Genomic DNA, 26,052 nt, shown 5'->3' on the forward strand with positions numbered 1-26,052 from the left:
ATCCCGCCGCTGGCGGCCCGCTTGCTGCCAAGTCTCCGTCCTCGCCCTGCCCGCTGTCCTAGTCCTGGGTCCCTCCATCCTGTTCACCGCTGCTCGCCCCGGTCGCCCGCCGGCGTGGTGTGCCACCTCTGCCATGACCGGTGAGCTTGCACACTTTGCATTTACCCACTGTTCATGTGGCCCCGTCCCACCCCAGACTTACACAGAGCCACTATTCCTCTGCCAAGCGCGGAGACGTCGGCTCGGGCGTTGTGCCCGCAGCCTTGTCCTTTTGGGCAACCCTCGGGCCATGTGCTAAGAGAGTGGCGTCTTTGTGGGTGGCATTCGTCGAGGCCATGAGACTAGATTCCATTGACACCCTGCACATCAGGACCCTGACATCATGTGTTGTGGTCTCTGGGTCCGTTCATTGGCGCCAATACTGCCTGCTTACCCATGCAATCTCCGCTCCCTACCTCCTTCTTATAAGAATGCCTGTCGCCCTGTAAAATACACCTGTTCCTGACCATCACCTACCTTCCCCGGTCTGGACGTACGCACCATGTTACCCTTCTACCTCCTGGCAACCTGCTTCGCAGGCTTTGTTTCTGTGCAGGGCCAGTCCACCTCTGCTTTCAACCCTGCTCGTCCGCCGGCTCTCCCCCTTGCCGTCAAGTCACCTTACCTCAACACCTGGCTGAATGCCGGCAGTGATGGCGGCAACGGAGGCTACCTTGCCGGCCAATGGCCGGTGCACTGGAGGTTTGTCCGGCGATTTCAGTGACAGCTGTAGCTCGGTGCTAACGTCTGTATGCAGCAACCAAATCACCGGGTGGGCCGGTATGATCAGAGTTGACGGAACCGCCTACAAGTGGATGGGCGACCCTCTGGCCGCCGAGGGCCCAGCCGTGGTCACGCAGAACTCCTATGAGTACACTTCTACCAGAAGTATTTTCAACATGGACGTCGATGGCAAAGTTGCTATGAACATCACCTTCCTCTCGCCCATCACCCCTGATGACTTCCAACGGCAATCTTTGATTTTCTCCTACCTTAATGTCGAGGTCACGTCAATCGACGGCGCGGAGCACGACGTGCAGCTCTACTCGGACATTACCGCAGGTGAGCAACGGCCTCTGCCTTGTCAACATTTTATCATTTGCGCTGACAGTACTTGAAGAGTGGGTCACTGGTGACCGGAGCCAGATTGCTGAGTGGGAGTACGACACTGCAGATGGTTTGGCGTACCATAAAGTGTACAGGCAGACGCAGCAAGCCTTCTCCGAAAATGCGGATCAAGCCGAATGGGGCAACTGGTACTATGCGACTGACGCGGTTGATGGCATGACTTTCCAGTCTGGCGTTGACAACGACGTCCGTGGAGCATTTGCAGCCAATGGCACGTTGCCAAACACCAAGGACACCAACTTCCGTGCTGTGAACAGCGACTGGCCCGTCATGGCTTTTGCTGTGGATCTCGGCTCTGTCAACTCCAACGCCGTCAACACCCTGTTCACTCTCGGCCTCTGCCAGCAGGATGCCGTCCAATTCGCTGGCTCGGATGGCTATCTTCCCCGTCCTTCCCTGTGGACCGACTACTTCAGTGATGATGTCGCAGCGGTAAGTCATAGCACGTTGCTCAATTACGTTATACGATCAATCTTGTGTCGTAATTTTACTTTATCTCATCCATCATATGCATCGCTAACACCAAAATAGCTCAGCTTCTTCCACAAGGACTACAGCACTTCTTCCGACAAGTCTACCGAGCTGGACAACAAGATTTCCAGTGATGCCATTGCTGCCGCCGGCCAAAACTACCTCACCATCACTTCGCTGTCTGTCCGCCAAGTGTTTGCCTCTATCCAGCTCGTCGGCACCCAGGACAAACAATGGATTTTCCTGAAGGAAATCTCGAGGTATTTCATTTTTAGTCGTGTTCCTAAAAACACAAGATAATGGCTGACCGTTCGTTTCTAGCAATGGTAATATGAATACTGTTGACGTCATATTCCCTGCTCATCCACTGTTCCTCTACACCAACCCCGAGCTGTTGAAGTTGGTCTTGGCACCATTGTTCGAAAATCAGGAATCCGGCGCGTACCCCAACGACTACGCCATACATGATATGGGCGCTCATTACCCGAACGCCACCGGGCATCCCGACGGTGACGACGAGCCAATGCCCCTGGAGGAGTGCGGCAACATGCTTATCATGGTGTTGGCGTACTACCAGCGTACCCAGGACCTTGACTACTTGAACACGCACTACGATATCCTTCGTCAGTGGACCACGTTCCTGGTTGACGAGGCTCTGTACCCCAACAACCAGCTTTCAACCGATGACTTTGCTGGTACCCTTGCGTGAGCCACCCTGAATTCCACAGATTCAATATTCGTGCAGTTTAAACTAATCGCGCACCTCGATTTAGCAACCAGACGAACCTGGCCCTCAAGGGCATCATTGCCATCGAGGCCATGTCTAAGATCGCCGACCTGACCAGCCACGCCGACGATGCTTCCACAGACCATGACACCGCGACAAACTACATCGCCGAATGGCAGAAGCTTGCTGTGGTTGCAGAGAGCGGTGACACGCCTGCACACACCAACCTCGCATACGGCGATGCGGGCTCTCACGGTAAGTTTAAAATTAAACTCTTCGAGCCACCCAGCCACCCGGCAAGCCTCCCGCCGCCTGGCGGCAGCTGGCAGGGCGCCATGGCAACCACACAAACGCCCCCACAAGCCCATGTCAGCCGGGCCCGTACCCGAGACACGCAGCCCCAGCTCGCACAGGCCAGAAAAAGAAAAAGAAAAAAAACAGACGCAGAAACAAACCGCACGAGAATGCAAGCCCGAGACGCTAACGCAATGCAATGCACAGGCCTGCTGTACAACCTGTACGCCGACAAGGAGCTTGGCCTGGACCTCGTGCCGCAGGAGATCTACGAGCAGCAGAGCGCCTTCTACCCGACGGTCGAGCGCACCTACGGCGTCCCGCTCGACACGCGCAACTCGTACACCAAGACCGACTGGGAATTGTTTGTCGCCGCCATCGCCTCGGCAGAGACCCGCGACATGTTCCACGCCGACGTCGCCAAGTGGATCAACGAGACCCCGACAAACCGTGCATTGACCGACCTCTACGAGACGGAGACTGGAGAGTGAGTTTTGTTCTTTGCCCCCTCCCTTGCTTTCGGTTTGACGAACGACCGACACCCTTGCGAACCACCCCCGGCTGACAATGATACTTTGCTGCAGCTACCCGAGCGGTATCACCTTCGTCGCGCGCCCGGTCATGGGCGGCACGTTCGCGTTGCTGGTGCTGTGAGCGTCGAGACCAGCATTTTAATTCTTTTTCACCCTTCTTGCCGTTACGACCCCCTTTTTTTTATTGTACGAAATGAATCCCCTGTCTCCGAGATGGAACGCTGGGAGAAAGAAGCTCACTCGCTTGATGACTTAATGTGTACATATTATATACCACGAACGCCTCCTCCCAGTACAAATCACGATTTTACGACGGGAGGGGTTCGTTTTTTTGTTTGACTAGAGGTCCGGGGGAGCCACCGCCACGCCGTCTTTCTCATTTCTTCGACGCTGGTGGTGGGCTCTAGACATAAGAAGAAAGAGGAAAGAGGCGGACTGGGAAGGATAGACTCATACAATATTCTTTCTTCTGCACATATTGCTAGTTCGCGGTCCGCTAACGAGAGTCTGCGTTCTCTCCTTCCCTCTTGGAAGAGGTAGGGGAAAAAAAAGGAAACAAGGTCCTTTGCGTCCTCATGTACACTTCGGACGCATCCACTCTTTCTTCAGCACAGGACAACGATTTCAAAGCACGACACAGGAAACCCCACCTCCTCAATCGACGCAATACACTGATACGTCCACCCACACTTCTACTGACACGTTTTTTCCTTCGTCCAGAGATGAACTGACTATATACTACATCCGGACGTACCCATATGGATTCGAAACTCGCGTCCGCAGGTAGTCGAATCTCATACCCCGACGTATTTGTACGGATTTAAAACCCATATATGCGTCCAGCTCCGTTCTTCAACCACTCACGTCCAATTTCCCCCCCCCCCCCCTCGAATGAGCGGTAGACGTGCGAGATACATGGTCTTATATAAAGATTCCATATAGCGGGCGCATACTATTACCAAGTTTCTTTACAAAAATGCCCCAACAGTAGATTTCTCATCCTCCTCCTTTTCAAAGATAGTAGTTCCGTCTCTCATATTGCAGATAAACAACCCCCCCACCAAAAAAAGCACCACCCCAGTACATAAACCTAAGCAGAGCAACCCCGTTTTTATTTAGAATATACAAATTCCTCTCTCTTCTCTTCGCGCGGTCCACATTACGGGTAGTCATCCAATCTGGTATCTGAACAGTATCAATGAGACAAGACAACAAGCACAAGGAGACACAACAACGCGACGGAAACAAACCAAACAGAAAAATCTCCGGTAGGAACCAACAAACAAACAAAAAAAAAGGACATGACCGCGGAAGCCTGGTCGGGTTACTGTATAGAACCTCAACAACCAAGTCAAGCAAAAAACCCATTAGGGACAGCAAGTGACCGATAACAATAAGAACGCTGCCGCCCTCCCAAAGCTCTTTTCCCCTCCTCTCTCTCATTCTTTTTGTTTTCCCCTCCTCCTCTTCCCTCACAAACATCAACAAGACCGACCCCCTCCAGAAAAGAAAGAATACAAACCTCTCCCCCCCCCCTTCCAAGATAACAAAACAAAAACGAAACGATAAAGCGAACAGCCCTGTCCCCAGCCCCCAGTCCCCAGCCCCTCAAACCGACAGACAGACAGACAGACCGACAGACAGACCGACCGACTCATTCACTCACTCACTCACCTCACTCACCCCCCTCACTCATCCACCTGATCAGCCCAGCTCTTCTTCTCGCCCGTCTCCGGCCCCAACACGGCACTGAGCCCGAAGCTCTCAACCCGCTTGGGCGGATCGGGCCTATCCCCGTCGCCGGCGGCGCCATTAGTCGCATCCGTCGACGGCGTGGAAGCGGTAGCCGCAGCGGCAGCAGCCGCCATGGTCTTCTTGTTCGGGAACGAAAGCTGTGGGGCGGCCGCGGCAGCGTTATTGGACGACGACGAGGGGGAGGAGGCAGCCGACGCCGCGGCGGGGAGGTCGGGGAAGTCCGCGGCGGCAGGAGGATGACTCCGTTGTTGCTGGTGGTGTTGTTGATCTCCCGCGGGCGCGTGAGAGGATGACGACACCCTGCGTCCACCACCACCTCCTGCTCCGCCGCCATGGTGGTGGTCGCTTCCACGTCCGCCGCCGCCGCCGCCGCCCCTCCCTGCCCCTCCGCCCCGCCTACCACCGCCGCCGCCGCCGCCCCGCCTTGAGCTACTCCGGCCGCCGCTGCCGCCACCCGAAGGAGCGTGTGGGACGGGCCCGTTGGCCCAGCCGTCCGCGAAGCCGTCCTCGGCGTCGTCCGCGGCCTCCGCTCCTCCGCCGCGCCTCGACGACGAGCTGCGCGTAGCGGTTGCAGGGCCGGTGACGCCGCCGTAAGCGCCGCGCCTGGCCTGGCGGCCGTTGCGGTCGTGGCTGTTGCCGGTGCCGGTGCCGCCCGTCGTGCCGGCGCCGCCGCCAAAGCCTTCGACCTCCTTCTCGGCGTCCCACTCGCGGCCCGAGAGGGCGTTGAGCTTGCGCTGGCGGTTGCGCTCGCGCTCGCCCATCATCTGCTGGCGGTTCTGGCGCTCGTGCTTGGCGCGGGCGCGGGCCTTTGCCGCGGCCTCGGCCTCGCGCTCCTCGAAGCGCGCCTGGTCCGCCTCGGCGCGCGCGTGCGCCGCCGCGAGCGACGCGTTCTTGAGCTTGATGGCCGACATGCGCTCCGCGAGCTCTTCTTCGGTGAGCTTGGCCTGGTTTCGCAGAGGGGGAGGTTAGGCAAAAGTGGTGGCTGTTGGACGACAGACAGGTTCTGGACGCTCGAGTGTTGTTGGTTTGGGGATTGGGGGTGGGAGGGTGGGAGAGAGGGGATGTATCAACCGGATGTCGATGATACTATACACCCGCCACATGCTCGACCAGCACGCCATCATGCTGGGGGAAAGGTGCAGTGGAGAGAAGAATAGCAAACACATAACGTACCTTCTTCAAACCGCCCGTAGCACTCCTATCGCCTCTTACAGCACCATCCTTCTTCGGTCCTTTAGGCGGCTCCTTTTCCAGAGCTCCCTCCGCGCCCGCACCCTCACCCTCTTCGTGCTCGTTCTTCGCCGGAGCCTCCCCGTTCGCCTCTTTCTGCTGTGGCTGCTGCTGCTGCTGCTGCTGCTGCTGCTGCTGCTGTTGTTGTTGCCGCCGCTGCTGCTGTGCATTGGGCGCGGCACCCGGCTTCCTGTTATCCGGCGCATGCTGCGACGCGCCCAGCAACCCGCCCCTATTCCTTTGATTGCCACCGCGGCCGCCACCGCGTCCGCCCCTCACATTGTTCCTTCCAGCACCTTGTTGTTGTTGGTGTTGCTGTGCTCGCGCCTGGTGCTGCTGCTGGTGTGCATTCGTCTGCTCTTGCTTCCGCACCGCCTGCTGCTGCGGTGGAGGCGCCGGCGATGCTTCGACCGCAACAGCAGCAGCAGCAGCCGCGGTGGCATCAGCTTCCGGCGCCACCGCATCATCGTCATGCGGCGGCGCCGCAACAGCAGCTTCGCCAACAGCGGCAGCCGCGGGTTGTGACGACGGTATTTGCGGATGCGCTTGCGCTGCCGTCGCCGCCTCCTCCTCGTGCTCGTGCTCGAGCTCGTGCTCGTGCGCGCCGTTGTCGTCGTCCTCGTCGTCCTCGTCCCTTCCTCCTCCTACTGCGTGTTCGTCGTCGTCGTCGTCGTCGTCGACGGCCGGCACGATCAGCTCCACGACCGGCTCCCCGGCCACCGGCGTGAAGTCGTCGTCGAACAGGTCGTCGTCCTCGCGCGTCTGCGCGAACTCGTCTACCATGGGGTCGGGGCTGTAGAGTCCGCCGCCCGTGACGGGAGCGGCAGCAGCTGCGGCGGCGGTGTCGACCGTGTGCGGCTGCGTAGTAGTAGCAATAGTGGTCGCGGCATCGTCGCCGTTGCTGTTCGTTATGGTGGACTGCTGTTGTTGCGCGGATGCGGATGCGCTGTCGCCGTCCTTGGCGGGATCTGGTGCCGACGCGGTCGTGGAATGCGTCTGCGGCGGTGGTGGCGGCGATGCGGCTGAGTCCAGCTGGTCGGACGCAGCCTCCGACTTGGCCCAGCGGGAAGCGAGCATGGCGTGCTTGGGAAGAATCAAAGAAGGTTCCTTTTGGTTTGCTAGATGGACGAATCGATCGGAAAGGGGGACTCGATCTTGCGATGTCGTGGGAAAAATGTGTGGCGCAGAGGTTTGCGGGGAAAAGAGGCGGGTTGGATCAATGCGTGTTGTTGATGGCCTGGAGATTTGGACGCACGGCCCTCGCGGCTCCGAGCTTCTGCACGGAAGTCCCTGCTGCTTCGGGCGGGCGGTGAGTCGGCCTTTCCGCAGACACTTGCATATCCCTGCCATGCAACTGCTGGTCCCGGACTCAGACGATTGAATTTAGCATGCTGTTCTGCCGACGGCTCGATAGATGCAGTTTGATAAATGGCAAATGTCATCTCTATTTCATACTGCGTTCTATGTTCCGCATCCAAAAATCCCGGACCCCATATATATATTTTGCAAACGCTCATTACCCATTCTTTTTCATCCCATCCGTAGATAGCGATAGTGGTATCAACAAATCAATAAGAAGCCGTCAAGTTCATGCTTTTTCTAAATTCAACCGCGCAGGCGCTGAACAAGGGAGATCAGGTGCTGCTTGGTCTCGTCCTCGAGCTGATCCTCAGGCGGGCCGAGCACCTTCTCGAAGACCTGCATCAACTGAGGAGTCAGCTGCTGCATGAGCTGCTGGATCTGGGGCTCCTGGACACCGTCTGGAATATTCTATCAGTACGCTGCTCACAAAAACAACGGGCACGTTGCACTTACAGAGCTTCATCAACATGGTGTACACGGGCTGGTTCTCGTCAAAGTCCTCACGGAGAGGGAGGAGCTCAACCAAGCGAGGAAGAACCTGCTGGAGAGGAACGTTCTCCGGGTGTCTCATAATCATGCGGCTGATGCAGCCAGCGGCGTTGTCAAGCATGCGCGCCTCCTGCTGCTCGTGCAGCATCGGCTCAAGCTTGGTGAAGATGGTCGGGAAGTTCTTAAGAACCTCCTGGACATCGTTAGACTTCTCGCAGAGCATGCCGACAGCGTACGCAGCGTTCGACCTGGTCTCCGGGTCCTCGTCCGACAGGCGGTGAACCAAGAGCTTCATGAGCGTGGTCGTGTAAGGAGTGACGGCACCACCCATGTTGCCGATGCAGTCCGCAATCGAGCCAACCGAGTTGCTGCGCTCGACAGACTCCTGGCCACTGGCGTACTTCAGGATCGACTTCTCGAAGATCTTCCAGAGCTCTGCAAAGCTCTCACCGAGAGCAGCCGACAGGCAGGTCACGCAGTCAAGCGCAACCTCAATGACGAGCCAGTCGTACTCCGACGATTCCTCAAGGGCCTCATCAAGCTCGTCCCCGAGATCCTGCTGGCAGGGGTGGCGCTTGGTGAGGATAGCGATGAGGTGGTTGGTGAGTTGCGGGATCACCGTGCCGTTCTGGTTGACCAGGATAGCGGGGCCAGTGAGCTTGAGGGTTGCGCCAAGGTCACGGCAGATATCGGTGACAGTGCCACTAAACGTCATGTCAGTCTTTTCCTTCCTGGAAATAGCTAGAAGACGCAGGGGATGGTTGTGTGATCAGAAACAGAATCGTGTTCACTTCAACCGCAACATTGTGCGTCAGAGTGAGCTGGGTAATAACGACTAGGTTGTCATCTTGTCGGAAAGGGGTTGTCGTTTGCATCAGAACAAAAGGAAATCGTGGCTTACCGGTCCATCTCATCCTCGAGAATCTCGAGGGTGGCGTTCATGGCTTCTTGAGCGAGCTTGGCAAGGTCATCAGAAGGCTGAACCTGAAGAGGAAGACCAGGCTTCCATTTGGCCATGCCCGAGCCCTCAGCCATGCCCCAAAGAGCGGCGTACGAACGCCAGAGAGTGCCGATGGCAGACTTGCGGACACCCTCGTAAGCGTGGTGGACCATCTTCAAGACAGCGTCAATCGTCCTGGCAAGGTAAGGTACGTAGCGGTGGCGGCAGGAGGAGATGACATCGCCAATGACCTCAACGGCGATCTCCTTCTCCATGGCGACGGCGGTGACAGCGTTGAGATCATCCCAATCATCGTCATCCTCGTCGTCCAGGTCAATGATACCATCATCCTCATCGTCCTCGCCAGGATCGGCGACCTTGATCTTCTTACCAGCAACAGTAACCTCCTGACCAATGAGGTCCTTGGCCTCCTCACCAAGAGCAACCTCAAGATCGGTCTCATCCTGCTGCAGGCACTTCAGGAGCCCCTCGACAACACCAGGAAGGAAAGATTCGAATTCCTCTTCGTAAACCTTAGCCATGGTGCTCCACAGGATGTAGCTGGTCTCGCGAAGGCGCGGGTGGTCAAGGTTAAGCGCCTCCTCCGAGGCCTGCATGAGACCCTGGACGTAGTCCCTGAAGGGGGCAGGACCGACGGCGCCGGCAATCTTGCCCATGGAATCGCAGACAACGCCGCGCAGATCAAGCTCATCCTGGCTGTCCTTGAGCTGAACGAAAGGAGCAAGAGACTGCATAGTGGCCTGGAAGAAAGGCAGGAAAGCGCCGCCAGCAGCGGCGGCAACAGACCCAACAGCGCCGACGGAGGCGATCTGAGTCTTGAAGTCCGACGAGTTGAAAAGGTTGTTGAACCTCGGGACGAGCTCAGCGACGTACTTGGCAGCGTCCTCCTCATCAAGGCCCTCGATCAGCGAGTCGATGGCATTGCAGCTGCCGCGCACGATCTCCAGTGCGCGGTCAGACTCAGGGCCCCGTGCAGCCTCCACGGCCATATCGAGGTTCTTGACAAGAGCAGGAACGAGCCTACCGTGCTCCTTGGCCATCTCCTCGGCCAAGTCATCGGCAAGCCGGGCGACACCATTCAGGGCGGCGGCGCGGACCTTGACCTCGGGATCCTCAAGGAGACGAAGGGTGAGGGGCAAGATCTCACCAAGCTGGGTAGCAATGAAGTCAGGAGCACCTTCAACGCACATTCCGAGGGCAAGGATACCGGCGCGTCTGTAGTCGGGGTTCTCGCTGTTGACGTAGCTACCCATGGCATGGAGCAGGGGAACAATGACCTGGTTGGGGGGAAGGCTCTGGGCAAGGATATCGAGAAGTCCAAGAGCGGAACGAGCCGGTGTGACCTCCTCGTCCTCGCTAGAAAGGTCGCCCAGCTCGGTGACGATTTGGAGGGCGGTGATGGTGAGCTTCTCGCCAAGCTTCTTCGCCGTAATCTTGAGCTTGCGGTACCGCACGCACTGCATGAGGAAGGCAAGCGCTTGAGAACGGGCGTCATCATCGATCTCCTGCTTCGCGCCAATGTTGTTCATGAAGTTGACGAGATCCTCGAAGTGCTTGTTCAGCAGGGCAGACTCGCAGCCGAGCAGGGTCTGGAAGACCTCGAAAGCCTGCATGGATTTGTCCTCGTCACCAGACTCGATGGTGTCCTGAAGGACCTTGACCATGCTGGGAAGAACGCCGTTGAAAAGCTCAAGAGAGTGCTCGTCCTCCTCAGGGTCAAGCAGCATGGCCACACGGCTCAGAGCCAACATGGTGTTGACGCGGACCTCGAGACTGGCGGGGTCGTTGATGGTCTGGCCGAGCAGGTTGAAGAGCTCCCCGAAGTTTTCGGAGAACATGTCGCCCATGGTCTCGACAAGGGTGTAGATCATGAAGACGGCGACCTCACGGTGCCTCGCGACGTCGCTTCCGGCAGCCTGGTGCAGCGTCTGGGGGAGGTCGGCCCACTGTCCATCCTCCAAGTCCTTTTTGGCGATGGCGGCAACAACGCGGGCAGACGAGTGGCGGACGAGTGTGACTTCCTGGTTCATGGTCGACTGGAGGAGCTGGTTGCGGATCTCAGGCTTCTGCTGCTCAGGCAGGCTGGCCCAGTGCTTGTTGACCAGCTTCCTCGCCTCAACGGCGGCAAGCTGGCGCAGGGCCTGATCCTCATGAGAAACGAGGATCTGGAGAAGGGTGGTGAGAGCCTCGGGAGACTTGTAGTAGTCCTTGTTGAGCGTCGCGGTTGCGGCCTTGACACGCTCAGTGTCGGCTGTGCTGGTGGGTGAGCGGGCGCGGGCGCGGGGGGAAGGGGGCATTTACTTACGCAGCAGAAGGCTCTGGAGGAGCCCAACAAACTGTTGCTGGTCCATGGCGGGGCGACTGAGCAAGCGACACGGCCAGCAAAAGGAGGGGTATCAAAAAGTAAAGGGAAAGTGCGGACGCTTGAAAGGAAGACGGCGGTGGGGGGTTGATTATTTTTTTGACGCGGAAATTCTGCCACACGCCGAGGCTCACCGCCACCACGCGAAGGGTCTCGGCGGCACGGCTGATCTCTGCCATGCAACAGAGCGGAGCGATCTTCACTGGCTGCCAAAATTTTGCGCCGACGCGACGCGCTGGCCTTCTGCATCTAATTGGCCTACGCGCGTGGAAGGCCCGGTGCCAGCTCTCTGTTTTCCTGTTCTGTTCGAAGCAGGCGCGGTTTTGTTGTGGCAACCGCGACCAGAATTTTCAAGTCCGCGCTGGGGCGCCTATGAGATCATCCCGGCGGGACGCCGCTCTGCAAGGTCAATGCGCGTGTTCGAGCGTGTTGTATCTCGCAACCCGACATCCCGTACGGGCATGACGCGCCAGCTTGCACGTTTTGCGAACGTCCTGCATCGCGGGTCTGAAAATCACTAGCGCCCAGTGTAGCCGGGTCTGTGCTCTGCGATTGTTCATAGCTGCCTCGTGGCGCTGTGGGACGCGTTGTTATGGAGACCCTGGGCCACGCAGAAGTTCCCACAACTGGGTGCAGCATTATTTTCTTCCAAGCGCGTCCCAACAGTATCCGTTACTGGGTAAAGCTTCCAATCAGTCGCGTCGACCTGCAGTATACGATCGGCTGAGCTACAGCCACTCCTCTCGTCAACAAGGGGTTTGCAGTCTTAGGCAGTGCCCAAGGGAAATGGGCTACCAGGGTCAAATAAGTCCTTCGAAAATGATAGTTTATCAACGGTGTGCATGCTGCGTGTGCACAGTCCGGGGCAGCTCCCAGCGATTGAACGGGGCATGTATTTTCTAGGTAGTCAATCAGCAGCCACGGATGATGTTCCAACCGTGCACTGTTGTAAAACATTATGGGATACACATTATTTGAGCCGAGTTCCGCGTCTGCAGAATATCACTGCTCAATGGGATTGCTCCAAGACTTAAAGGAAACGTCGACTGGTTACTAGCACACCACAACTCTGCGTGTTATACTCCAAGTTCTCTGTTGAGCTGACACCGCCGGGACTTGGCTTCTTTATTCGATAACATACTCATAACGGCCCAGCCTACGATACAAACAAATATCATGTCTGCCAGCGACGCAGCGGCAAGGCATCGGACTGCTGCCTCAGGCTATGCAGCTGAGCTGTTCGAGCTGGCGTGGCTGGGCTATTCCATATGAGGCTAGCGCGATTCGATGGGCGGTCGTGCCTTCCAAAGCCAAAGATGCTCTGTCGCTGCTTTACGGCAAACTGACCTTAGACCACCCCTCCGCCGTCCCTCGTCATCTTGGCTCCCATCCTCCGGCCTTACCCCCCGCCATCTCTTCACGAATTTCTGCGGCCAAACAACCCCAGAATCCTCCGCTCAAGCTCCGGGACGCGCTTGACGGAACACCTCACCCCCGATACCTCGTGCTTTCGCCGCATCGAGCTCCGCACTCATGGCTGCTGTACGTAACGCGCGCGCGCTCACTTTTCTACGCGATGTCGTCGCTCGCCATGCCGCAGCTGATAATTGGTAGCAGCAAACACCCAACCAGCCGCGCGCCTTCAACGCTCCTTACCTGCCGAACGGTGGCCCAAACGTCGGCCCTACGCCTGGTGCCCAGCCTCTGCTTCCCAACCAAGGCCGCATCATTCAGACCCAGAATTCGAGAATCCTCTGCATTGCTGATGTCCGAGGCAAGTTTGCGCGCGTTGAGAGCTGCCAATTGCGTCGCTCGAGGCTGACAATCTGGCAGGCAACCTAAGATCTCTGAACGAGCTCGCCGACCAGGCGAGAGCTGACGCCATCATCCACACCGGTGACTTCGGATTCTACGATGATCGCTCGCTAGATCGCATCGCCGAGAAGTATGTCCGCACCTGCTGTGCGAGTCTGGACAGCCGCTGACACCCAACCAGGACGCTCCGCCATGTCGCCCAGTACTCGCCGCTTCTTTCGCAAGCTGTGAAGAACTCGATCGCGCAAGCCCCTCCGCAACCTCCTCTCAGGGAACGTTACGTTCGTGAAGGACTGAAGCTCTCGGAACTCCCGGACTTCCTCAACGGTACCTACAGCCTGAAGGTGCCCGTCTACACAGTCTGGGGCGCGTGTGAGGACGTTCAAGTTCTGGAGAAGCTGCGTTCGGGAGAGTACAAGATCAGCAATCTTCACATCATCGATGAGGCACACTCCCGACTGGTTGAGGCTGGTGGTATCAAGCTCCGCCTGCTTGGCCTGGGTGGTGCCGTCGTCATGCACAAGCTGTTTGACAATGGTGAGGGAAGGACGACCATCGCTGGTGGCCAAGGCACCATGTGGACGACACTGTTGCAGATGGGCGAGCTGGTCGATACGGCCAATCGCGTCTACGATCCCACGGAAACTCGCATTTTCGTCACCCACGCCTCACCCGCTCGTGAGGGTCTTCTCAACCAGCTCTCCGTCACCTTGAAGGCAGACTTCTCCATCTCCGCGGGCCTGCACTTCCGTTACGGTAGCTCTTACAATGAGTTTAGCGTGAACCCAACCCTGGACCACTACCGCGGCAAGCTTGCGGCTTCCCGCGCCTCGTTCAACGATGTCTGGGAGACTGTCAAGAGTGAGGTGGAGCCGGCCGTCTCGGAGAACACAAGCCAGCAGCAGCTGCTGAAATTGGCTCTGGATATCGTCGAGAAGATGCCCACGATTGCCAATGGCGGCAACCCGTTCGGAGGCCACGTTGGACCTGCGACGGGACAGATCGACGAGAGCGCGTTCAAGAACATGTGGAATTTCAACTTGGCAGATGCTGCCTACGGTTGGTTGGTTCTGGACATTGACCAAGGCAGGATCGGTACCGAAATGCGTGCTCAGGGTTTCAATTTCGCCCACCGTGGTGTGAAGAATGCTCCGCAGGGTCCGCCCTCTGCCTCGAATGCCGCACCCGCTCAGGCTCCCACCGGCCCTCAGCAGTCTCGCCCGGCTGCTGGCACTCCGGCGCAGTCGCAGCAGCCCAAGGCTGCACCTCAGCCTACTCGCTCGCCTGCTCCGGCCGTTCCCAATCTTCCAATCAAACCAGCTACCCCGAAGCCTGCCGCCACGCCTGGTACCGCAGGTACTCCCGCCGTAGGCAACGCGGAAAAGGGAACTCCCACGGAGACCAAGCCGAACGGAACCTCTGGCCAAGACAAGCCCGCTGAGTCGTCTGCACCTAAGCCGGAGCTTGGAAACGCGCGCCCTCCGGTTCATGGTCTTTTCATCACCAATGCCGGATCCGAAGACGACGCCAAGGCTCTGTTTGCCGCAGACGACAAGGACAAGATCCAGCGCATTGACAAGGGCAAGAATCCTGCCGGCGGCATGACGGCCCACTTTGACCCGGTTGAAGATCTGCACGCGATCTTGAACCGGATGGATCCTGAGTACACCAGCGGTAAGCAAGGCAAGCCGTATGTGAGGGTGTACAAGCCCCGGGGCGGCGCGCTCGGCAGCTGGGGAAGCACTCGCGGTGGTGCTCAGGGCAGTGGATACCGCAGCGGCGGAGCTAGCGACAGCGAAGGCGGCCGTGGCCGTGGCGGTTTCCGCGGTAACCGCGGTGGCCGAGGAGGTGAGAGGGGCCGCGGTCGTGGCCGCGGCGGTTACAAGGACGGTGGCTCCGGCGCACCCGCTGGCGGCGACTCGTGAACGACTAATTCACGGCAATGATCCAAGGATTATTGCCAGTCCAGTTTCTAACTTCTCTGGGGTTGCATTCGATTCTACCTGTAGTGGCTAGCTAGGGGGTAGCGGGTGGACGGATGGAGCACGGGTCGTTTTTCTCAGGGCGGTAGAAAGGAGAGGCAGGTTCAGGATACAGCTTTCCGAGCTTTCAGGCACAGGCTGATCATAACTCGGGGGAGCTCTCTGGCTTTTTTCTCTTATTGCTTCACTTTTCGTCGTGTTGTGGTAGACGTGCGTGGGCGAGCAGACATTTAGCGTCACTGTGTGTATTCCCCCGAAAAAGATTATTCCCCTGTACGTTACGTAGCGAGAATGGGAAAAGTCGTGATTTCATCACTCGATTGTCATGACGCCGAAGTTGAGGCCAAGTGCCTTCAGCCCTACGAGGCCGAACTGTACGACCACAACCATCTTTTGGAGTGACGGAGGGGCGGCCTTCCGATTTCCAACGATGGATCAAGGAGGGACAGCCATGCTGGACGGGGGGTTGTAAGAGTCGCGGAATACCTAGCACGCAGATCGGCGCAGCAGTCTAGTGAGATGTGGGGTTCGCATGTGCCTGGGGCTGGGGCGGAGCGAGTGCCAGCTGTGGGAGCTCGGGCAGGCCCAACGCTTGGCTGCGCGCCGATGGGGAGTGACGTCGCAACAGCGGGTTCCTACAGAGCGAGCACCGCTGCTACTGATCAACCCCAGACCACGACACGCCATCCCGCCACCTGCACTGCACGCGTCTCCACGACACCCGAGAACCCGCCCTTCGCTGCTCCAACTGCCTCTGAATCCTCCGCGATAGTCTCATTCGCCCCTCAACGTCGCCGTCTCTCTCCGCGCCACACCCGCAAATCGTACCCGGCGACATCGACATGGGGGGACGCTGGGGAGGCACGCGGCTGGTCACCGCGCTGCTGTTAGTCCTGCTCGTCGCGACAGGCCTTGCTGCAGATGATGGGTTCACAAAGAAGCATGAGAAGGGCCGATGCGCCATTCGCGGGCACTGCGGCAGCCAGGGTTTCTTTGGTCCGCAGCTGCCTTGTCCCGACAACGGACTGGCGAAGACTCCCGAGGCAGATGTTCGCGAAAAGCTCGTGAGCATCTGTGGCGACAAATGGACCGACACGGATGTCTGCTGCGAGGAGGAGCAGGTAAGATTACCTCGATCCTGCTGAAACGGCCAACTGCTGATGTCTTGGCCATAGATCGATGCTCTGCAATCCAACCTGAAGCGCGCCGAGTCGCTCATCGCATCCTGCCCGGCATGCAAGGAGAACTTCTTCAACATGTTCTGCACCTTCACTTGCTCGCCGGACCAGTCTCTCTTTGTTAACGTGACTGAAACGAAGCCGAAGGGCTCCAAGTTGATGGTCACGGAGCTGAATCACTTGGTGTCGGACGACTACGGCTCGCGCTTCTATGACAGCTGCAAGGATGTAAAGGTCGGCGCCACCAACGGCAATGCCATGGATCTCATCGGAGGCGGCGCCAAAAATTACACCCAGTTCCTCAAGTTCCTCGGCGACAAGAAGTTCTTGGGGAGCCCGTTTCAGATGAACTTCCCGGATCCTAAGCTGTACCCCGGACTTGAGCCTCAGACCAAGGACGCTAAAGCTTGCAATGACTCGGATGAGCGGTACCGATGTGCTTGTGTCGACTGCCCGTCCGTCTGCCCGGAGTTGCCCGAGGTTAAAGAGAACAAACAATGCCGCGTCGGTGTGCTGCCATGCCTGTCCTTTGCCGTCATCATCATCTACTCGGGTTTCATTTTACTGCTTACCGTTGCTGTCTCTGGACATGTTGCCTATCAAAAGCATTACCAGCACAAACAGGAGCGTCTGCGCCTCCTCCAGGACTTGGAGCCCAGTGACGATGAAGACGAGGGTGATATTGTGGCCGCCGCCGGCATCCTTGAAACTCCGACGAGGAAGTATAAGTTGAATGACTGGTGCGATAAGGTGTTCAGCCGCCTGGGATATACCTGCGCCGAGTTCCCCGCCATCACCATACTCTGCAGTGTGGTCGTCGTTGTCCTCCTGAGTCTGGGCTGGCTTAGATTCACCGTGGAGACGGATCCAGTCCGACTCTGGGTGGCGCCTGACTCACCTGCCGCGCAAGAGAAGAATTTCTTTGACGGAAACTTCGGCCCCTTCTATCGTGCCGAGCAGGCCTTCCTCGTTAATGATGTCGACCCGACTGGACCTGGCCCCGTCCTGAGTTATGAGACTTTGCGCTGGTGGTTCGATGTCGAACACCGGGTGAATAGGTTGATGGTTGACGGAATCACTTTCGATGATGTCTGCTTCAAGCCTACCGGTGACGCATGCGTGGTCCAGTCACTTACTGGCTACTTCGGCGGAGAGTTCTCCAACATCGACTCCAAGACTTGGGAAAAGGATCTTCGGGCATGCACCGATTCCCCAGTGGACTGCCTGCCAGATTTCCAGCAACCGTTGAACCCCTCAATGCTCTTGGGCGGCTGGAAGGATGACGTTCTCAATGCCCAGGCTCTGATCGTTTCTTGGGTCGTCAACAACCATCAGGAAGGCACTGAAGAGCTTGAGACAGCAATGAAGTGGGAGAACGGCCTCAAGAACCTCTTGAGCGCCGTACAGGAAGAGGCTGCTGAGCGTGGCCTCCGGCTTTCGTTCAACACGGAGATCAGCTTAGAGCAGGAGCTGAATAAATCTACCAACACCGACGCCAAGATTGTTGTCGTCAGCTACATCATCATGTTCATCTACGCTTCGCTAGCATTGGGATCTACGACACTTTCTGTGAGAACCATCCTGCAGAACCCGGCCAATGCTCTCGTTCAGTCGAAGTTCATGCTGGGTGTGGTTGGTATCGTCATAGTCCTCATGTCCGTCTCCGCATCCGTCGGCCTGTTTTCTGCGGTTGGCATCAAGGTCACTCTTATCATTGCTGAGGTCATACCTTTCCTTGTTCTTGCCGTCGGCGTCGACAACATTTTCCTGATCGTCCACGAGTTTGAACGTGTCAACATCAGTCACGCCGAAGGATCTGTGTCGGAGCGAATCGCAAAGGCTCTTGGCCGGATGGGCCCCAGTATCCTGCTGTCCGCGATGACTGAGACGGCGACTTTCGCTCTAGGTGCGGCCGTTGGCATGCCCGCCGTACGGAACTTCGCCGCATATGCCGCCGGCGCCGTCTTTATCAATGCTCTGCTGCAGGTAACTATGTTCATCTCTGTCCTTGCTCTGAACCAGCGCAGGGTCGAGGCCAGCCGTGCCGACTGCTTCCCGTGCTTCCGCGTCACTCGTGCGGATCCCGGTGGCCTTAGTACCGGCGTCGTTTTCGGTGGCGAGGAGGAAGGCACTTTGCAACGATTCATTCGCAAGAGCTACGCGCCGACACTGCTGGGCAAGAAGACGAAGACGTTGATCATAACCGTTTTCCTTGGGCTGTTCACGGCAGGTTTGGCACTTCTGCCCAAGATTGAGCTTGGCCTTGACCAGCGGATTGCGATTCCCAGCGACTCGTACCTCATCGACTACTTCAACGACCTCTACGACTACTTTGGCGTGGGTCCTCCGGTCTACTTCGTTACGCGGGATTTGAATGCCACCCAAAGAAGCCACCAGCAAGAGCTATGCGGACGATTCTCCACCTGTGGCGAACTCTCACTAGCAAACACGCTTGAGCAGGAGAGGAAGAGGCCTGATACTTCCTACATTGCGGATGCCGCAGCCAGCTGGATCGATGACTACTTCCTTTGGTTGAACCCGTCTCTCGACAGCTGCTGCTACGATGAAGGAAATGATCCGTTTGGTGATGATAAGAAGGCCTGCTTTGCTGACCGCAATCCTCCATGGAACCCCACTTTGAAGGGCATGCCCGAAGGCCAGGAATTCATCCAGTACCTGGAGCGTTGGATCGAGGCTCCCACCACCGGTGACTGCCCGCTTGCTGGCAAGGCCGCTTATGGAAATGCGTTGGTCATCGACTCGGAGCGTCTGACGATTCCAGCTTCTCATTTCAGGACGTCGCACACTCCGCTGCGCAGCCAGAAAGACTTCATCGATGCCTACGCATCGGCCAGGAGGATCGCGTCCGAGATCAGTGACCGCACGGGCGTCTCGGTCTTCCCCTACTCCAAGTTCTACATCTTCTTCGACCAGTACGCCTCGATCGTGCGGGTCACCTGTGCACTCGTCGGCTCCGCCCTGGCCTTGATTTTCGTGATCACGTCGGCGCTCCTGGGCAGCGTACGCACCGGTCTCGTCGTGACGGCGACGGTCATCATGACGGTGGTCGACATCGCCGGCACCATGGCGCTGGCCGGGGTGTCGCTCAACGCCGTCTCGCTGGTCAACCTGATCATCTGCGTGGGCATCGCGGTCGAGTTCTGCGCGCACATCGCGCGGGCCTTCACGTACCCGTCGCAGTCGCTGCTCGAGCGCGCGGCGCCAAAGGTGCGGTTCAGAGGCCGGGACGCGCGCGCGTGGGTGGCCCTCACCAACGTCGGCGGCAGCGTCTTCAGCGGCATCACCGTGACCAAGTTCCTGGGCGTGGCGGTGCTGGCCTTCACGCGCAGCAAGATCTTCGAGATCTACTACTTCCGCGTCTGGCTCGCGCTGGTCGTCTGGGCCGCGTTGCATGCGCTGGTGTTCTTGCCCGTGGCGCTGAGCTTGTTCGGCGGAAGAGGTGAGTTTTCGATGACCCCCCACGTTCGTGCTGCCGTATGAATGATAGATGGCTGACCTTTTTTTTTTCCTTCGTGACAACAGGCTACATGGACTCGGAGTCTGAGGGCGGACTCGAGCAAGACCTCCGTGGCAGACGCGGCTACCACCCTGCGCTTTACGCAGAAGAAGATTACGATTCGGATGATATGTAGATTAGTCGGTCTACCACCATATTTGCTATATCTCTCTCTCGGTTCAGATTGCCGTCTCATAGAAGGATGTGCGGGAGGTCGGTCGCAGCGTCTGCTCTAGATATGTATACGCATTTTTTTTCTTTCATCACACGTGTGCTGGAAGAGGCATGTCAAGAAATGGCGGATGGCGGGGAAGAAACGCTTTTGCTTTGATTCGCTCTGATGTGTCGACTGTAGACTTAGCTGTATGAACAATAGGAGTTGGTGTTTGAAATTGGCATCTGGATGAAGGTAGTGGCCAGCCACGTTCGGCATAGAACCAGAATCGGAATCGGGGAACAGGCTGGAGGGCCGGAAGCGATTCCGCAGCAGGGAAAATGGCGTGTTGGAGGATGAGCGTGGGAGATCTCCCGGCCGGATGGCGGCAGCAAGAGGTGGCCAGCGTCGTCGGAGGACCTAGCCGGCGCCCCTCCCGCCTTTGCGCAATTCCGCCCTCCACTACGTCATGGATCCGCGCCCGCACCCGCACACTTGTCCAGCCCTGCCAAGTTTCCGGCACATGCTTGACTCCTTGACTGCCGCAACGCGTAAGGCGCTGCCGTCTTGTCCGAGAGCGGGTGTTCGTGCTTAACTGTCAGGACCCGTGTTGCTTCCTTCAATGATGTAGGCGCGCGTCGCGTGCGTGCGTGCAAGTGTAAATAGACGCCGCGCACTGCTCTCCACCGCTCCTCCGACGTATTTAGCCTCTTGCTGCTATTGCCTTATTATTGAAACAAGCTTTCTGTCCGCTCAAGCCTTCTCAAGCATTCTAATAAAGCTTCACTCCATTTCCACCTCGTTGCTTACCTGCTGGTCCATTTCCGCTCACACGCGGCCTTCCCCCTCCAGCCTTCTTACCTCCGTGCTTGCCGTTACGCCTTCGTCTCTCTCTCTCTCCCACCACTGTCGAGATCCCCCTACTCAACTGCTCCCACCCCCCCATCGTGACCACACCACTCCCCAATCAAGACTCCACAGCAAAAACAAAACAAAACAAACCCACAAGAAAACCCCCCCCTCCCAACCATGGTCTCCTCCCGCCACAACCGGCCCATCAACGGGCAGAGAAAAACCACCAGCTTCAAGCGCGAGCCAACGTCCAAACCCGACGACCTCGAAGCCGGCACCAGCCCCCGACGGCCCCGCAGCGCCATCAACCACAACCCGCTGCCCCCACGCTTCCGCTTCCGCGACGCCGCCGTCACCGCGCGCGACATGCAAGACGTGGACCAGATCAAGAAATCCCTGCGGGCGGGGCTGTCGGAGCACGCCTCGCTCGAGCAGTTCCGGCTGTCGGACGCGGAGATCAAGCGGGTCAAGAACAAGAAGGTGCGGGATTTCTATCGCGAGCAGAACGACCGGCTGGACGACTGGCTCGAGGTGGACGCGCTGGTGCTGGCCATGGCGGACGACGTGCTGGACAGCATGAACCCGAGGGATTTCGATCACGATGGCATCGCCGAGGCGGGCGGCGCGTTGCAGGCGACGAGCGAGAGCATCGAGCCGCTGTTGCCCGAGGAGGAGAGGGAGAAGAGGAGGAAGGCGAGGAGGAAGGCGGGGTGGGCGATTAATGTGAGTTTTTTCACTTTTCTCTTCTTCTATTCTGGGTGTGTGCTGATTGCGCCTGGCAAAAAGATCAACGTCGTCGCGAACATCCTGCTGCTCGGAGCAAAGTGCATTGCGGCGTACTTCTCGTCGTCGCTCTCGCTGCTCGCGTCGTTGGTCGACTCGGCATTGGACCTGCTGTGCACGCTGATTGTCTGGACGACGAACAAGCTGGTGGCGTGGCGGTTGAGCAAGCTGAGGGCCAAGTTCCCCGTAGGCAGGAAACGTCTGGAGCCGTTGGGCATCCTGGTCTTCTCTATCGTGAGTATTTGCCCCCTTTGATACTAGAGGGGAAGAAAAAAAAAAACATCTCAACTGACTTACTCCTGGCTAGATCATGATCGTATCCTTTGTACAAGTCCTGCAGGAGTCCATCGGGAAGCTGATACCAGGAACCGGCAAGGCCGAGGAGCTCCCCGTCATAGCGATTTCGGCCATGGCCGCGACCATCGGCTTGAAGGGCCTCATCTGGTTCGGCTGCATCCCGATCAAGACGACGCAGGTGCAGGCTCTCGCCCAAGGTAAGCCGCATCCATCTCTTAGATTAGTATTTCCAAAGCGAGCCGGCTATTGACTTCCACGCCCACCACCCAACACAGACTGCAAGACAGACGTCTACTTCAACACGCTCTCCCTCCTCTTCCCCGTCATCGGCGCCAAGGCCGACGTCTGGTGGCTCGACCCGCTCGGCGCCTCGCTGCTCTCGCTCTTCATCATCTACGACTGGGCCTCGACGTCGCTCGAGAACGTGACGCGCCTCACGGGCTCCGCCGCCGACGACCGCGTCCAGCGCAAGATGCTGTACCTCGCCTACCGCTTCACCCCCGTCGTGTCCGGCCTCAAGCGCGTCACCGCCTACCACGCCGGCGACGGCGTCTGGGTCGAGATGGACGTGCTGCTGGACGAGAAGACGCCGCTGCGGAAGGCGCACGACATCGCCGAGACGTTGCAGTATTGCTGTGAAGGTGCGTTTCGCGCTTGTTTTTTTTTTCTTTCTCTCCTAAACATTCTGTGGTTGTGTGAGAAATGCTTGCTGATGCTCTTGATGTTGTGCAGCGCTGGGCGAAGTCGACAGAGCCTTCGTTACTACGGATTACGCAACTCAGGGTCCTTCTGGACACGTCAGTGAAGATTAAGTAGAGGTAGACGCAAGAGTAGATCGGTGGAGGACTATGGAAATATGATGTTACTCGTGAGCATTGAGAAGCATAAAGCTTTTGTGTCATCGCTGCTGCGGCATGAAGCTGGAAGAGGGGCACTTGAAGCAGATGTCCCGACACAGATGTTGGTTTAAACAACACTGTTACATCTGTAGTGAAGTAGACATTCAGACTTTGACGCGAGTGTTTAAGCTGTACAGGTTTATACAGATATGGGATTCCATTACATACGTGAAATAGATGTAGATGGGTTAAGTTGTTGTGTTCTGTGACCCACCACAAAACCGTCACATGTATGTACATCCGCTCTACTTCTTCCCACCAAACAACAACAGCCCCTGCTCGCCCAAATCCTCCTCATCACTCTCCTTCTCATCCACGTCTTCCTCGGCCAACGCATTGCGTTGGCCAAACAGACTGCTGAACAACTCATCGGCCTGGCGGTCCTGCCACCCGTTGCGATCCTCGGGCGCCATGTAGTTCTGCAGCTTCTCGTGCACCGTGTAGCGCAGCTTGCGGCCCTTGCTGGCGCGGACGTCGACGTTGGCGCGGTGCGTCTTGGCCTCGCGCGCGGCCTGCCAGTGGCTCGTGATGGGGACGCTGTTGAAGCTCATGCCGGCCAGGGCGCCCGTCTGGCTCTCCTCGCTGCGCCGCTCCAGCAGCTCCTTGAGCAGCAGGCCGTAGAAGTCGGCGTCGTCGAAGACGTCGGCGCTCTCGGTGCCGGCGTGCAGCGGCGCGCACGAGCGGGCGGTGCGCGTCTTTTGCACGAGGCGGGCGGGGTCGGACAGCTGCGAGGAGAGCACGTCGACGATGGTCTGCTCGGTGGTGGTGGTGAGGCGGCCCTTGGTGGGCTGGGTGGAGACGCCGCGCGCCTTTGCGGACCACTTTTCCAGCACGCTCTGTCTGTGGGGCAGCGTTTCGGACTCGTAGGATTGCATGTAGCTCCAAGCCTCGTCGGAGGGGGTGGACGTGCTGATTTCGACGCGCTTGCGCTTGGCGCCGGTGCGCGCCGTGTGCAGGCTCTCGCGCAGGTCGTTGAGCGAGTTCCAGAGATTGCAGGCGGCCTCCTCGGCGGCGCGGACGGGGTCGTTGAGGTCATCTGCGTCGTCAGGGACTTGTACTTGCGGCGAAGCGAGCGAGTTCGTCGAGATGATGGCCTTCTGGAGCCTGATCCTGGTGTTGAGGAGCGCATCGAATGTCTTCCGCTGGGCTTTAACAGCACGACCTTTCTCTGCGTCTGCCTTTGCCGCCTCCGAAATGGTTGCGGCAACGGTCTTTTGCTCCTCGCTCATGATCTTGCGCAGCTCGGCGCGATCGATGCCTCCGCTCTTGGGCGCAGCGTCCTCCATGTCGTCGTCGTCGTCGTCGTCGTCGTCGTCGTCTTCGTCGCTGAAATCGGTCGCCGAGGTGCCATCTCCTTCGTGTTCAGAACCGCTACCTTCTGCGCCGTCCATTTCGTCGTCCTCAGAGACACCGCTTTCGTCTTCATCGTCCTCTTCGTCGCTGCTGCCCTCGTCGAAACCTCTGCTGAAAGGGTCGTCGCTATCCTCGTCCCCAACAGCATCGCGGCCTACGCGGGAGCCTTCGTACTTGGGGCCCAGTGGGACAGTGTCGCGCTTGCGGAGCTTGCTCTTCCTGCGACACGGTCAATCCCAATGATGCCGCAGCAGAATGGCTGGCGCAACATACCCAACATCGACATAATGTTCTCTCCCGTCGTGGGCGTTCTCGTCATCGCTCCCCGAGTCATCGCTCTCGCTGGCGTCGTTGTCCGGCTCTTCGGGATCGAAATCTATGCGGCGCGTTAGCAAAGTCTGGTTTCCCCAGTCAGTGGTGGAGGGTCGGACCTTTGGGGGCGGGGTTGTCGAGGTCTGCGAGCTGCTCAGCCAGCGACTTTGCGCGGTTTCCTTTGGCCATGTCGAGAAAAGTCGGGGCTTCTGCGTGTTTTCGGCGGAGAGTTGGGCGACGGAGCTCACAAAATTTCTGGACGGGCTTGCCGGTCGGCGTCTCGCAACCGCCGACACGACCGGCCGGCCCGACTGCCCGGCTGCCGAATGCTCCACGACGTCACGCTTCAAAGAGGGTCGACGACGAGAAAAGACGATGCCGCTATGAAGTCGCGCGTGTTCTCTACGCTGCGCGCATTGCAACATGAGAACCCTCTGGTGAACCGACTCTCTCTCTTTCCTCTACTTGGCCAGAGCTGACGTGGGCAATTGGCAGGGTCTTCCGCGCTCCGGTGCGCCACCGCAGATTCCACGCATGCAACGCGGCCTACCACAAAAGCGCAGCATCAAAGATGTAAACAAGGTCGTCGCCGTTTCGTCTGCCAAAGGCGGCGTCGGCAAGTCGACAATAGCAGGTCCGCAGCAATCATCCGAAAACCGTCCTCAAAAATCCAATCCAACCTGATTCCGCCTGGCAGTCAATCTCGCCCTCTCGTTCGCCCGCCGCGGTCTCCGCGCCGGCATCCTCGACACCGACATCTTCGGCCCCTCCATCCCCACCCTGCTCAACCTCTCCGGCGAGCCAAGGCTCTCACCAAGTCAGTCATGATGACGGCGATTCCGCAGCCAGCACTCCCCTCCCCTCATCCACCACACTGACACTGACCACCCCCCCTCCTCCTCCCAGACAACCAACTCCTCCCCCTCTCCAACTACGGCATCAAATCCATGTCCATGGGCTACCTCGTCGGCGAAGACAGCCCCATCGTCTGGCGCGGCCTGATGGTGATGAAAGCGCTGCAGCAGCTCCTGCACGAAGTCGACTGGGGCGGGCTCGACGTGCTCGTGCTGGACCTGCCGCCGGGCACGGGCGACGTGCAGCTGACCATCACGCAGCAGGTCGTCGTCGACGGCGCCGTCGTCGTCTCCACCCCACAAGACATCGCCCTCAAGGATGCCATCAAGGGTGTCCACATGTTCCGCAAGACGGCCGTGCCGCTCCTCGGCGTCGTCGAGAACATGGCCGCGTTCCACTGCCCCCACTGCCACGTCGAGACGCCCATCTTCGCGTCTACGTCTGCGTCTGCGTCTGCACAGTCTTCGTCCGACGATGTCGCCACGGCGCACGCGCACTCCCTCCACGCCCGCTTCGAGGCCCTCGGCGTCCCCCTCCTCGGCCGCATCCCGCTGCACCCGCGCATCTGCGCCGACGCCGACCGCGGCAAGCCCAGCGTGGTGGCCGAGCCGGCCGAGAGCCCGAACGTGGTCGCGTTTGAGGCGGTGGCGAGGGGCGTGGCGGAGAGGATTGGGTTGAAGTGGTGATGGGACGGTGGCGGGGAC

At 58.4% G+C, this 26,052-nt stretch overlaps 8 protein-coding genes across 8 annotated transcripts; 5 read left to right on the forward strand and 3 right to left on the reverse strand.

Annotated features, from left to right (window-relative positions):
* Positions 1-541: 541 nt before the first annotated feature.
* BKCO1_6200033 (glutaminase) lies at positions 542-3,313 on the forward strand (the record flags this gene model as incomplete). Its single annotated transcript, XM_020278070.1, has 8 exons — positions 542-741; positions 797-1,101; positions 1,160-1,599; positions 1,699-1,898; positions 1,960-2,343; positions 2,412-2,620; positions 2,867-3,146; positions 3,244-3,313. 8 exons carry the CDS (start codon positions 542-544, stop codon positions 3,311-3,313), a joined length of 2,088 nt encoding a protein of 695 aa, XP_020126608.1.
* A 1,567-nt stretch (positions 3,314-4,880) lies between these two features.
* BKCO1_6200034 (uncharacterized protein) lies at positions 4,881-7,254 on the reverse strand (the record flags this gene model as incomplete). Its single annotated transcript, XM_020278071.1, has 2 exons — positions 4,881-5,891; positions 6,121-7,254. The coding sequence occupies 2 exons, from the start codon at positions 7,252-7,254 to the stop codon at positions 4,881-4,883; spliced, it is 2,145 nt and encodes a 714-aa protein (XP_020126605.1).
* Positions 7,255-7,782: 528 nt separating this feature from the next.
* Positions 7,783-11,340, reverse strand: BKCO1_6200035 (importin beta-4; the record flags this gene model as incomplete). The annotated part of the gene is made up of 4 exons (XM_020278072.1): positions 7,783-7,937; positions 7,993-8,732; positions 8,930-11,240; positions 11,295-11,340. The coding sequence occupies 4 exons, from the start codon at positions 11,338-11,340 to the stop codon at positions 7,783-7,785; spliced, it is 3,252 nt and encodes a 1,083-aa protein (XP_020126606.1).
* A 1,544-nt stretch (positions 11,341-12,884) lies between these two features.
* BKCO1_6200036 (ser thr protein phosphatase) lies at positions 12,885-15,091 on the forward strand (the record flags this gene model as incomplete). Its single annotated transcript, XM_020278073.1, has 4 exons — positions 12,885-12,893; positions 12,966-13,044; positions 13,185-13,296; positions 13,348-15,091. 4 exons carry the CDS (start codon positions 12,885-12,887, stop codon positions 15,089-15,091), a joined length of 1,944 nt encoding a protein of 647 aa, XP_020126610.1.
* Positions 15,092-15,990: 899 nt separating this feature from the next.
* Positions 15,991-19,979, forward strand: BKCO1_6200037 (patched sphingolipid transporter; the record flags this gene model as incomplete). Its single annotated transcript, XM_020278074.1, has 3 exons — positions 15,991-16,269; positions 16,324-19,786; positions 19,870-19,979. 3 exons carry the CDS (start codon positions 15,991-15,993, stop codon positions 19,977-19,979), a joined length of 3,852 nt encoding a protein of 1,283 aa, XP_020126611.1.
* Positions 19,980-21,026: 1,047 nt separating this feature from the next.
* On the forward strand, positions 21,027-22,741 carry BKCO1_6200038 (cation efflux family protein; the record flags this gene model as incomplete). The annotated part of the gene is made up of 5 exons (XM_020278075.1): positions 21,027-21,572; positions 21,636-21,866; positions 21,940-22,126; positions 22,205-22,570; positions 22,662-22,741. 5 exons carry the CDS (start codon positions 21,027-21,029, stop codon positions 22,739-22,741), a joined length of 1,410 nt encoding a protein of 469 aa, XP_020126603.1.
* Positions 22,742-23,073: 332 nt separating this feature from the next.
* BKCO1_6200039 (transcription factor aatf che-1 protein) lies at positions 23,074-24,682 on the reverse strand (the record flags this gene model as incomplete). Its single annotated transcript, XM_020278076.1, has 3 exons — positions 23,074-24,400; positions 24,455-24,557; positions 24,613-24,682. The coding sequence occupies 3 exons, from the start codon at positions 24,680-24,682 to the stop codon at positions 23,074-23,076; spliced, it is 1,500 nt and encodes a 499-aa protein (XP_020126592.1).
* A 137-nt stretch (positions 24,683-24,819) lies between these two features.
* On the forward strand, positions 24,820-26,034 carry BKCO1_6200040 (atp-binding protein; the record flags this gene model as incomplete). The annotated part of the gene is made up of 4 exons (XM_020278078.1): positions 24,820-24,930; positions 24,989-25,127; positions 25,191-25,310; positions 25,400-26,034. The coding sequence occupies 4 exons, from the start codon at positions 24,820-24,822 to the stop codon at positions 26,032-26,034; spliced, it is 1,005 nt and encodes a 334-aa protein (XP_020126581.1).
* Positions 26,035-26,052: the final 18 nt, after the last annotated feature.

Source organism: Diplodia corticola (genome assembly GCF_001883845.1).
Source record: "Diplodia corticola strain CBS 112549 chromosome Unknown scaffold62, whole genome shotgun sequence".
NCBI lineage: Eukaryota > Fungi > Ascomycota > Dothideomycetes > Botryosphaeriales > Botryosphaeriaceae > Diplodia > Diplodia corticola.